Source organism: Salvelinus alpinus, chromosome 10 (genome assembly GCF_045679555.1).
Source record: "Salvelinus alpinus chromosome 10, SLU_Salpinus.1, whole genome shotgun sequence".
Lineage (NCBI taxonomy): Eukaryota > Metazoa > Chordata > Actinopteri > Salmoniformes > Salmonidae > Salvelinus > Salvelinus alpinus.
In genome coordinates this window covers 59,966,431-59,978,264 of record NC_092095.1, presented here as the reverse complement: position 1 = coordinate 59,978,264, position 11,834 = coordinate 59,966,431, and the positions used below count along the sequence as shown (strand labels likewise).

General features: G+C 43.8%; 3 protein-coding genes across 4 annotated transcripts in view; 1 reads left to right on the top strand and 2 right to left on the bottom strand.

Annotated features, from left to right (window-relative positions):
- Positions 1–2,606, top strand: part of fam171b (family with sequence similarity 171 member B) — an 8,614-nt gene extending 6,008 nt beyond the window's left edge. The window contains exon 8 of the mRNA XM_071330057.1: positions 1–2,606. This exon is cut by the window's left edge and continues 900 nt beyond it. Coding sequence (XP_071186158.1) covers positions 1–439 — 439 coding nt within the window. The 3' untranslated portion in view covers positions 440–2,606.
- A 2-nt stretch (positions 2,607–2,608) lies between these two features.
- Positions 2,609–7,326, bottom strand: LOC139532468 (P2Y purinoceptor 8-like). Its single transcript, XM_071330058.1, has 3 exons — positions 7,136–7,326; positions 3,872–4,212; positions 2,609–3,645 (listed from the first exon to the last, which is right to left on the bottom strand). The coding sequence occupies exons 2-3, from the start codon at positions 4,118–4,120 to the stop codon at positions 2,869–2,871; spliced, it is 1,026 nt and encodes a 341-aa protein (XP_071186159.1). The 5' UTR covers positions 4,121–4,212; positions 7,136–7,326; the 3' UTR covers positions 2,609–2,868.
- Positions 7,327–8,216: 890 nt separating this feature from the next.
- Positions 8,217–11,493, bottom strand: LOC139532464 (zinc finger and BTB domain-containing protein 17-like). 2 transcript variants are annotated; one of them, XM_071330055.1, is made up of 2 exons: positions 10,530–11,493; positions 8,217–9,919 (listed from the first exon to the last, which is right to left on the bottom strand). In XM_071330055.1, exons 1-2 carry the CDS (start codon positions 10,568–10,570, stop codon positions 8,683–8,685), a joined length of 1,278 nt encoding a protein of 425 aa, XP_071186156.1. In that variant the 5' UTR covers positions 10,571–11,493; the 3' UTR covers positions 8,217–8,682. The 2 variants fall into 2 exon arrangements, with proteins under 2 accessions (XP_071186156.1, XP_071186157.1); XM_071330056.1 differs by lacking the exon at positions 10,530–11,493 and adding an exon at positions 10,321–10,492.
- Positions 11,494–11,834: the final 341 nt, after the last annotated feature.

Below are 11,834 nucleotides of genomic sequence, written 5' to 3'. Positions count from 1 at the left end.
CATAGAGCTCCAGGGACGCCACCCACGGCCCCCCAGCAGCAATGACACCAGCCTGGACTCTGGCGTGGACATGAATGAGCCCCAGCAGAGTGTGAGGGAGGCGGAGCGAGAGAGGCCTTCCATCCGGGGCTCGTTCCCCAACCACAGCAGAGGGCGCTACAGCGAGGAGCAGGACCTGAGCAGCAGTGAGAGCGGCACCACCGCCACCTGCACCCCTGAAGACCCCTACCTGAGGAACATTCTGGACGGGAGCAGCGGGGCCATTCCCAATATCCCGGAGGAGAGGGACGGGATGGACACGTCCAGTGCACAGGAGGACAGTGAGTCGAGGGGGACACCGCCCCCACGCAGGCTGAGGAAGGTGAGGGAGAAGGGGAGGGCCGAGAAGAGAAGCGCCAGGCACCATGTCAGAGAAGAGAGGCTGGTCAAACGGAGCTAAGGCACTGCTCACCAGAGATGGACTGGGATGGGACTTATTTCATTACCAGTCAATTCTGGAAGTGTATTGACATGATTGTCATTCAGTAGTTAATGGGCTTTTTTCATGTCCAGTTGCATGGTCAGTGCTTTTTCCTGAATTGGCTGCGATGGTTACAGAAACGTTGAGTCTGTCAAGAAGGGATTGAGTTTATTGTTTATTGTTTTCCTATAGGGGTCGTACATTGACGGACGGCTGAGACAATGTACGGCGATGTTAAAGCGTTTTCTGTGGTTTGATGGATGTGTATGCTCCAGTCCTTCTTAAAGGAATAGTTAGATAGATGCTAGTGCGACACAGCAGTAGTATGTCTTCAGATCGTCTCATTCCTGGCATCTGCATCAAAGAAGATGCGTTCTTTACACTGCCTGCGATGAGGAATTAGAGATACTGTATAGAGAGATAATGAAGGGTAATTAGAGAGGATAGAGGGCTGTATTGGGCTGAGCCGATGAGATCTGGCAGCAGAGATGGACAGTGATACAGTTCTCCTGTACAGAACACTGACACTTACCCACCGTGATTGCCTGCCTTTAAAGGAAATCAATATAAACACCATTGCCTGCTCTGCTCACAGTGTTTAAGACTGGCTGTACCCAGCCATCTGTCTGTCGCTCTGTTTATAAACCAGACACTGATTCACAGCTGTCCCTTTTAGAGGTCATCTTTACACCTCTATTAAGGCGAAAATACCATATTTCTTTGAGAATGCATGAAAGGTATAAAGTAAAATGTTGTGTATGAAAAGAGGAAAGTATGTGTATTTGACTTGTAGTGTGAAGACAATGGAAAGGATGTCTCCTCTTAGGGACATTAAGTCTGAGGGATACTAATCCAGTCATGTATTACTTTAACGTATTCTTCTTCAAATAGTTACTGTTGATGTTCAATGATTCCTGTTCCACGAGCAGATCTTACACAACACATCGCTGTTCTTACATACAGATGGAGTATGGGGAGGTGGTCAGTTTAAGCTTTCATTGTTCAGTCTAAAAAGCACAGAACACTTTCATTTGCCTGTTTGTGATGCATTGAAGCACAATTGGGAACGATACACATAATATAATTTGATTGGTTAGAACCCACTGCAATGAGAACGTAATAAGCGTAACATAAAACACTGAAATAAACGAAGGCACTCAAATTAATGTTTTCTTTTGTTGTTGTAAAAAGTGAGGTGGTATTTCAAATGAACACAAACTATATTACTGTGATGGACTGATATATTTGGAGAAGCACACAATCTCCCCCTGAAAATGATCTGACCAGCAATATCAGTCGTCCTGCTGCTAAATTTGAAACGTCATTCATATTTTGCCCATATTTAGTCTTCCTCGTGGTGTGACATCACACACGCCAGTCCTTCAGTGTGTATGAAGATAAATACTGTACATGAATAGCTTTATTTGGTATGTACATACTCAAGCATATGATCTAGTATGTGTGATAGTGTATTTTTATGTATGTATGCATACATCGTCCTATCCTTTCTCAGCAACTGCGAAGAAAAATGTTCTGAGAGAATGCTTCTCAGAGTGAAATATTTTTTTGGAGCCATCATCACTATTCATAAACCCAAGCTTTAGTGTTTGTGCTTTACTTCGGAGGTTTGTTACATTATTGTATGTTAGCTTTGGTGCGATGAATAGGTTCACATGTGATCTGGAGTGTAAAAAGCTTGACGACGTAGCAACTTGTACCTTCTAAATGTAGCAGCGCAAGTTATACACCTGACAAATGCAGCGATGATTTATGAAGCTTAAAATGATTGAATGCTGAACAATTTTGTTGTTGTTGTTGTGTTCGCCACTGATGAAGTTGATGAAAAACAAGCTGTGTCAACCGTTGGAGGATTGTATAAAGTATAGTATGTAATAATATTTCTCAGAGACAAAACAGACCCCACTGGCCCATTCTTTTCAAAGTGGCCTTCACTGAATGTATTTCCTTGTATTTATTTCATTGTAATGTAGTGTATTTCTACTGTCCGTGTTCATTTAACATTAACTGGCATTCAGGCTTTTGAAGCATTTCTTGTGTTGATTACATCAGTATATTACAGTAGTGTGATTAGTCTGCCTTTTTGTGCACTTATCAATGCCTAAGTAATAAACTCACTTGATACCAAGATGATGCATGTCTAAGATTTATTCAATAATAAATGTCAATGGAATGAAGTCAGAATAACTATAAAAAAATTAGCATTGACAACAATTGCATAAACAGCTTTATAATGAAGACCGCACAGGCTCTGTCCATAAAATAACAAAATAGATTATTTTGTATTTACAGTTTGGGTCATTTGCTATGGCATCTGCATACTTTGTCCATTCCAGCATGACTATCTAGTGATCAACTACAGCCTAGTAGTGGCCCTTAGATTCCCTAGTCTACCCAGTCATGTACACCAGCTCAGAGGTGCCAAGCTCCTCCCCCTCTCCCATTGGGACACACCGCCCCAGCAGCCTCCTCAGAGCCAGCCGGAACTCCCTCGACGCAAAGTAGTACACAAACGGGTCAAAGCAGCAGTTGAGGCTGTTGATGCTCAGCGCTAGTTTATAGTATCTGTACAGGCTCTTGCCCTGGGCGTGGAAGACTAAGTGCAGGCCATGAAGGGTGATGGTTGGTAGGTAACACACCACAAAGCACAGGGTTGCCAAGGCGACTGTGGTCTGAGCCCGTCGCCTTGACAACACTTCCCTCTTACCATCACTGCCTTCAGCTGCCGTCGGCAACGACCTGTGCAGGCCTCTCGCCACGGCAACGTAACAGCTGACCAGGACGGCTAACGGCAACACGTAGAACATCAGCAGAACCACTAGGAAGTAGAAATAGGCTACTGATTGGTGAATGAACAGTTCACGCGGAAGCACGTCGAAGCAGGTCGTGATGCTTAGCTCGACGACCCGGAGGGTGAGGTCACGGTGGACCAAGGGCGTCTGAGTAATCAGAACAAATGCCCAGATGAGGACGCAGGCGATGGTGGCTCTCCGGGCGGTGCGCCAGTGTTTGGTGCGTAGTGGGCGTACGACACCGCAGTAGCGCTCGAGCGCAATGGCACAGGTGGTGAGGACGGAGCAATGCATGTTGCAGTTGAGGGCTGTGGTGGTGAGGCCACAGAGGGCAGCGCCCCACGGCCAGTCATTACCCCACAGGTGGTACAACACCTGAGAGAGAGAGAGAGAGAGAGAGAGAGAGAGAGAGAGAAACGGGCTTAGTGGTCATCAAATATTAGCTGTCCAACTAGAAGGGAAACGTTTCTGTAGAAACTTAGTAACATGTGACAGCAATAACAGTGCAGATTAGTTGTAACTGGTGCCAGATTGTCAGAGACAACCTTGTACATGGCACTTATGAATGTGCTGTGTGTTACCTGTAGGGGCAGTGACTCACCTGTAGGGGCAGGAAGGCGCTGTAGAGCAGGTCTGCCAGCGACAGGTTGATGGCAAACACAGACGTGGGAGTGTGGCGTTTGTAATGGACGTTCAGCAGCGCTACCAGAGACAGCAGGTTGCAGGGGGTACTGCACACAAACACAGACAGGTAAATAACAGGCACAGCCACGGTCATCACAGGACTGACCAGCATCTCCAGGGTGGCGTTGTTGACCCCTCTGGCCACCGCTTCTGAGGAGGTGTTCATCGTGACTGACCACAACAGTAACGTGACCACAGCAACAGGGGGAGTTGACCAGGGTGACCGGTCCTGTCACTTAGGTTGGGGTACAAGCATTACTGGGAATGATAAGGGAAGAAAAGAGAGTGTTATACATTCCATTTGAATACACCAAAACCACACTATGTTGGAGGAAGTGAAAGATATTGGTTAGGCAACGAGAGAGTAGTGTTGTTGAATGCAGAAACAGTGTGATGCTAATTCATCCATGTGAAAGACGAACAATGTTTTCCCCTGACACTATACTAACGCTACACTAGCTTCACTATTCACACCGTGACTAAAACTGGAGAAAGCCCCTGATGTTCCTTTTAAGGGGGGAAGTTATTGTAATGCTCACATGGGACTTTCCATCATGCCTATTTCACATCGGTGTATATGGAAATACAAATTGGAACAGCAAATGTACTGTCATAAACAGCTTGAGGTGAAGTTAGGACTTCAATACTACTTTTTCCTATTGACATATTATTTGTATGTTGCATTCATGCCTTCTACATGCTATTGACCTATTGCTCTAGTACAGGGTTTCCAAAACTCGGTCCAGGGGGTAGTGTAGTTTTTGCACTACACAGCTGATTCAAATAATCAAAGCCGGATGATTAATTGGTTATTTGAATCAGCTGTGTAGTGCTAGGTAAAAAAATAAATGTGCACCCAGGGGCCAGGAACAAGTTTGGGAAACCCTGATCGAGTACAGGGGCTCTCCAACCCTGTTCTTGGAGAACAACCCTCGAAAGGTTTTCACTCCAACCCCTTTTGTAACTAAACTGATTTAGTTTATCAACTAGCTAATTATTATAATCAGGTGCGCTAGATTAAGGTTAGATTGAAAACCTACAAGACGGTAGCTCTCCAGGAACATTGTTGGAGTGAACCTACAAGACGGTAGCTCTCCGGGAACAGGGTTGGAGTGAAAACCTACAGGAGGGTAGCTCTCCAGTAACAGGGTTGGACTTAAAACCTATAGGACGGTAGCTCTCCGGGAACAGGGTTGGAGTGAAAACCTACAGGAGAGTAGCTCTCCAGTAACAGGGTTGGACTAAAAACCTACAGGACGGTAGCTCTACAGAAACCTGGTGGGAGAGAAAACCAACAGAACGGTAGCTCTCCAGTAACAGGGTTGGAGAGACCAGATCTACAGTACCAGTCAAAGGTTTGGACACACCTACTCATTCAAGGGATTTTCTTTATTTTTACTATTCTACATTGTAGAATAATAGTGAAGACATCAAAAATATGAAATAACAGATATGGAATCATGTAGTAACCAGAAAAGTGTGAAACAAATCAAAATATTTTATATTTGAGATTCTTCAAAGTAGCCACCCTTTGCCTTGACAGCTTTGCATACTTGGCATTCTCTCAACCAACTTCATGAAGTAGTCACCTGGAATGCATTTCAATTAACAGGTGTGCCTTGTTAAATGTTAATTTGTGGAATTTCTTTCCTTCTTAATGCGTTTGAGCCAATCAGTTGATGTACGGGTGGTATACAGAAGATAGCACTGTTTTGGTAAAAGACCAAGTCCATATTATGGCAAGAACAGCTCAAATAAGCAAAGAGAAACGACAGTCCATTACTTTAAGACATGAAGGTCAGCCAATGCGGAACATTTCAAGAACTTTTAAAGTTTCTTAAAGTGCAGTCGCAAAAACCATCAAGCGCTATGATGAAACTGGCTCTCAGGACCGCCACAGGAAAGGAAGACCCAGAGTTACCTCTGCTGCAGAGGATAAGTTCATTGGAGTTAACTGCACCTCAGATTGCAGCCCAAATAAATGCTTCAGAGTTCAAGTAAAATCATCTCAATTAAATCAACATTTAATCAACATTTTTCTACAATGTAAAAAATTGCAAAAAAATCTACTTGAATGACTAGGTGTGTCCAAACATTTGACTGGTACTGTAGTATTTTACTTTTTAGCACCTTTTTTTTTTACTGTTGAGGAAGCTTGCTGATTAGAATTTGCACCATTTACGCTGCATCTGTGCATATGTCAACAACAAAAAAACTTTGATTTGATTGAAGTCGGTGTAGAGCTGTGAAGCAGCATTGTGAAGCTTGTGAATTGTTATAAAAAAATCTCCCAGGCTATGTATGCGGTCATTGAGATGAAACCTCACTCTGATTTTCCACTCTGGTTTCAATAGCTAGGTTTCCATCCAATTGGCAACAGATTTTCATACTAGTATTCTAAAAGGCGCATTTTCCCACCAGTGGTGTTTCCACCAAAGGGACTTCTTGGCTGATATAAATCAGTGCGTGATGACGTAGGTGATGTGGCGTTTGTATTAAATCGTAAAAGCACCATTATACACTGTGTCCAGAGTTTTTAAGGTACTTGCTGAGGCCTGCATATAGACAATATCACCATAATCCAGCACCGATTTTTTTTTAAAGTGCTTTGAACATGATCCTTTCTGCCGTTTGACAAATAAAAATAATGTTGATTTTTGTCCATAATAATCTCACCATGTAGGCTATACATGCGCTCTAGACAACAGCGATATCTGCGCCCTGCTTGCTGTTGGATATAGCGCATGTGCCTATACCAGAGCGGGGCACACTCACTATATAAGGCAAAAAAAAATTGTTGAGAAACCCACCAGTAGAATTAAAAATGTGATGGAACCCCATTTTACTTGTATTTTTTATTCGGTACATGGGAATTTAACTGCAAATGGTATTTTTATGTGGATCACGTCATGACGCACAGCCTTTTATCTGCAACAAGTCAATTTGATGGATACATCTATGGTGGGAAACTACGCATATGGTTTTTATGCATAGTTTCAAATATTCATATGATAAAATCTGTCGCCCATCGGATGGAAAACTAGCTAGTGTCAATGATTTAACTATAGAAATAAAACTGTGACCAAGAATTAAACATAACATTTACAACTAACATCTCCATGGAAGAACATTGATTTGTAAAATCTAAACTGATTAATGAAATGTATTGTTGGTAACTTACCTTTATGCACATGTGATGCGCACTGTCAGTGCTGCTACATTCAAGTGTGTAATCAGCAATATCACACAGGAAATGTGGTAGAATGATTTGTTCGCTCTCCCTCTTCCTCACCATTAAGGAACTGAACATGTGCCTGTAGTGTATCAGGGTGCATGCTGTTGCCCCTTGGTGAAAAGGCACTATCTGTGTCACTGCAAAGGAAAATACTGTAGCTGAACACTACAATTGGTGGTGACAGAAAGAAAACCAGCTACCATTTACTCCCTACACATCTTACTACTATGCAATAGTAGTTTCCTCTCATATCACCAATATAATACTGTTTTATATCAAATATATACTGAACAAAAATATATTTGCAACATGCAACAATTTCAAAGATTTTACTGAGTTACAGTTCATATAAGAAAATCTGTCAAATTAAATACATTCATTAGGCCCTAATCTATGGATTTCACATGACTGGGCAGGGGCAGATTTGGGGGGTCCTGGGAGGGCATAGGCCCACCCACTTGGCAGCCAGGCCAACCCACTGGGGAGCCAAACTGAAGCCAATCAGAATGAGTTGTTCCCCACAAAGGGGCTTTATTACAGACATGGGTGGTCCTGGGAGGGCATATGCCCACCCACTTGGCAGCCAGGCCAACCCACTGGGGGGGAGCCAAACTGAAGCCAATCAGAATGAGTTGTTCGCCACACCTGTCAGGTGGATGGATTATCTTGGCAAAGGAGAAATAGTCACGAACAGGGATGTAAACAAATTTGTGCACAAAATCTGAGAGAAATAATTTTTTTGTGCATATGGAACATTTCTGTGATTTTTTATTTCAGCACATGAAACATGGGACCAACACTTTACATGTGGCATTTATTTTTGTTCAGTACAAGAATGGGTTGTGAGACACTGCTGTAGCCTACTCACAACAAAAAGCCTTTGTTAGTTCAGGAAACCACAGTGGAGGTAAGGAACAGCCCAAAAACACACACACACCTGCAGGACAGGAAACAAACTGTTTCACACCTCCTGTGCTGCAGGTGTGGGTGTGTGTCAAGACTTCTATAACAGAGGAAGTCGGCTAAATTGTATCTAAAATTGATGTATTCTTTTTATTGTATTGTTTTCAGAGACAAATACATCCCAGGTAATAAAGACAATACAAAGGCAGGTAAAAAACACACAAAAACATGTTTTTGTCAGTTGATAGTTTCATTGTGTAGCATTATGAGTCATCAACTGCTGTCATGTACATATTAATGCTGTTTGCGAGTTCACGAAGTACATATTCTACATTTGAGTCCATCAGCTCCAGTATATCAGGAAAAGTCAACAGAATGACAAAGTACATCATTCTTCATCACTGTGTGTACAGAGGAAGTAAATACATACTTCACTGAGAATCTACACCTCTGTGTGGAATCTACTGTACCTAGGGTTACTAGCCTAGTAGATGCACAATGCAAAGAGATTCTAGAACTTAGATAATGTAGGCCTGGAGTCCCTTCTCCTGATTACCAAGGTACCGTATGTGTTAACAACCATTAACCAATCACTCTTCTCCATTGCTGCCCTCCCCCTCATCCCCCTCCCCGCTTCGGGCATTGCAGCAGTTGCCATGGCGTTTTATGCCCCACACCACGTCAGAGCTGAAGGGGCAGAAGAGGCAGCGGTACATGCCCTGTCTGTGGTTGTGGTAGATATGGTTGAGTAGCGAATACTCTAGTATGAAGGCCTTGCTACACTCTTTACAGCAGTAAGGTTTGGGCACGTCGTGCTTGTAGCTCACGTGGTAGATGGCATGGCCCTTCATCTTGGAGCGCTTGCCGCACAGGCGACAGTTGTAACGACCCCCCTGGCGCTGGATATATTTGGTCAGGAAGGCCTCTTCCTGCTTTTTGTGTTTGTCACTTTTTTTGTTGTTGTTGGTCTGTAGCTCCTCCTCTTCCTCTTCGTCATGATCATCTTCCTCACTGCCTGCCGTAGAGCTTCTCTTTCGTTTCATGGGGCTGCCGGCTGAGCGGGAGTCCTCTTCGTTGTCCTCGCCTCCCTCCATCTCCTCTAGTCCTCTTTTCCTACCTTCCTCCTCTTGCTTCACTCCTCCTTTGTCCTCATCCTCCTCTTCTGCCTTGGGCTCACTGGAAGGATGACTACTGTCTTTTGACAGCACATCTACACTGATACCTTCCTGTTCTTCTCCCCCCTCCCCCCTACGCTCATCCCCTTCTCCCTCCTCACCGCCCTTTTCTCCCCCCTCTCCCTGGCCCTTCCCAGAGAGACAGTGGCAGGTGAGCAGGTGGTCGTAGAGTCGAGGGAACTCCCTGGCCGTGTGGAAACACACGCTGCAGTGGAACAGCCGTGCCGTGCGCTGGTAGAAGATGGCGTTGCCCAGGCGACCCACAGGCGTGTCATCCAGGCGGCTTGGGTGGATCTTAGCGATGTGGATGAGGTAGCTGCAGTGGCTCTTACACTGGAGCAGACAGTGTGGACACTGGAGGTGCTGGAGATAGCTGTCCGACTCCCGGTCTCTGTCCCGCCCCTGGCCGCCAGAGGAGGAAGACTGCCTCTTGAGTTCCATAACAGCTCCCTGTGACTCCTTAATGTCCACAACGGCTTCTTTTGACTCTGACTCATTAACTTCCATCATGGCTGACATGGACTCCTTCACGTCCATTGCGGGTGAAATTGACTCCTTAACGTCCATTGTGGCTTCCGTTGACTCCTTAAAACCCATCATGGCTGTCTCTGACTCCTTAACCTCCATCACGGCTTCCATTGACTGGAGCTCACTGGACACAGAGCGGAGTGAAAAACTTGCCGTTTTAATTATTGACTGTTGTTTATTTGAATAAGACTGAATGTATGTAATACATAAGTGTTGTTAGTAATACATTAGTAATGACAACGTAATTTAACAGTTGTCCAAATGCATACACATTTACAAGCTAGCATTGTAGCCCGTCTGTACATCAGGAAATCTATGTCACTAACAACGTTGAGTGTTCAGGTGTCAACATTTGACACTAGTTTAATCTAGATTCACATCCGGCATTATAGAGGCATAATTCCAGCCATGTTCACAGAATGAAAGTATGCTAGTTCATTCCAAAATAGATTTAGCCTAACTCAAGCTAGCTTACTGTGTAAACAATAGCACACAGTTCGTTCGAAAATGTACATTTTAACTCACCTATCAATTTTCAAAAAGCCAATGAAACACACATTCCATATTTCCGTGACTAGATAGATTATGCCTGATTGTTGTTCGTTTAATTTGATGAAATAGCAAAAATCTGCTATAATGTAACAGTTTTTCCTCGGGAGCCTTTCTTTGGCTTATCAGAAGTGACGCTCAGTACGTTGAAGTGACGTCGCCTCCATCATTAACTCTCTGCTCACCGTTTCGGCTCCCTGCTGTTCTGTATAACAGAATAACCCATGCGTGGTCTATCCTGAACTTCTTGGTTCGGTCTGTGTTGCTTCTTTTCGTCCTTTTGGCGAACATAAGGTGAAGAAGTATCGGTTCTGCTCGGGCTATCGCTGGGACAAATCGTGGGAAACGCGTCATCCCACAACAATCTCTTTCTCGGTGTATGGAGTCGAAAACATTATTTGCTGAAATGAGCCTCGCATATCAGAGTGCCGTTCAATACGCCATTCTCTTTCTTGTAAGGAGGCGAATTCCACCAATTTTCGGAATACGATGTAGTCTTTTGGAAAAGAGTGGGAACTGGTAGTTTGCAGCCCAGGACAATGCACCTTGCCGGCGTTTTGTAAATATAGTAAACTGGGGCAAGCACCAAAGCTGTGATCGAAAACCCATACTAGTTTACTGTGTACGACAAACTTAATGAGTATATACTATTAGTTAATTTTAGCATACTGTAAACGAACAGTATCCTTTCAATTGAGCATACTAGTTATTCGCCTGTCTACCAGAAGTTGATGCTGTTGCTATGCAACCTCTTGCTAGCTAGCTAGTTAGCATAACAAATGACTAGTTAGACATTTTACGAATTCAAGTGTGTTCTTAAATTCAATCTGGAGTGCCAGAGTGCGCTCGTAAATTCAGAGCGTTGTCAGATTGTCCTTTTGTAAATTCTGAGCGTTTTTCGCTCTTGGGGGGCACACTAGACGCTCGGGCCAAGGAGTAGGGTTGATTTGAGCGTTCTGACCTTACAACGGCACCCAAGCTAACGTTGGCTAGCTTGCTAGCCCTTTCCAGACACAAATGAGACCACTTTGACCATTTTACTCGCCCTAGCAGACCTGGTTCGGCAGTGTTCATGTTATCCAGAGCGTTGGTGACTGTAATAGGCTGGACACATGACATTTTTGACATGCTTTTTTTCGGATAAAAACTAGTTCATCACATCCGTCATGGAGCCCAGTTTCATAATATTACCATATGTCCCAGCTGCTTGCCATAGTTTTGAAGTAATCACGAAGAAACAGGCCTTAATTTAGGGCATTTTTCACCCTGCCAGCTCCTATTAGTTCTATTGAGCACCAACTCGCCTTCCGAACGTTCTACTTCACAATGCCTGCTTTGCTATTGTTGGCAATGAGACACGTTGTTTGTAGTTAAAATGTAAACAACAACAAAATATTACTCATGGAACTCTGAGGTCGTCCCATTGTTTCCTATAAGGAAATATAGGTATGTCTGTCTATTTAATCAAATATCTCGTAATGTGTATATTT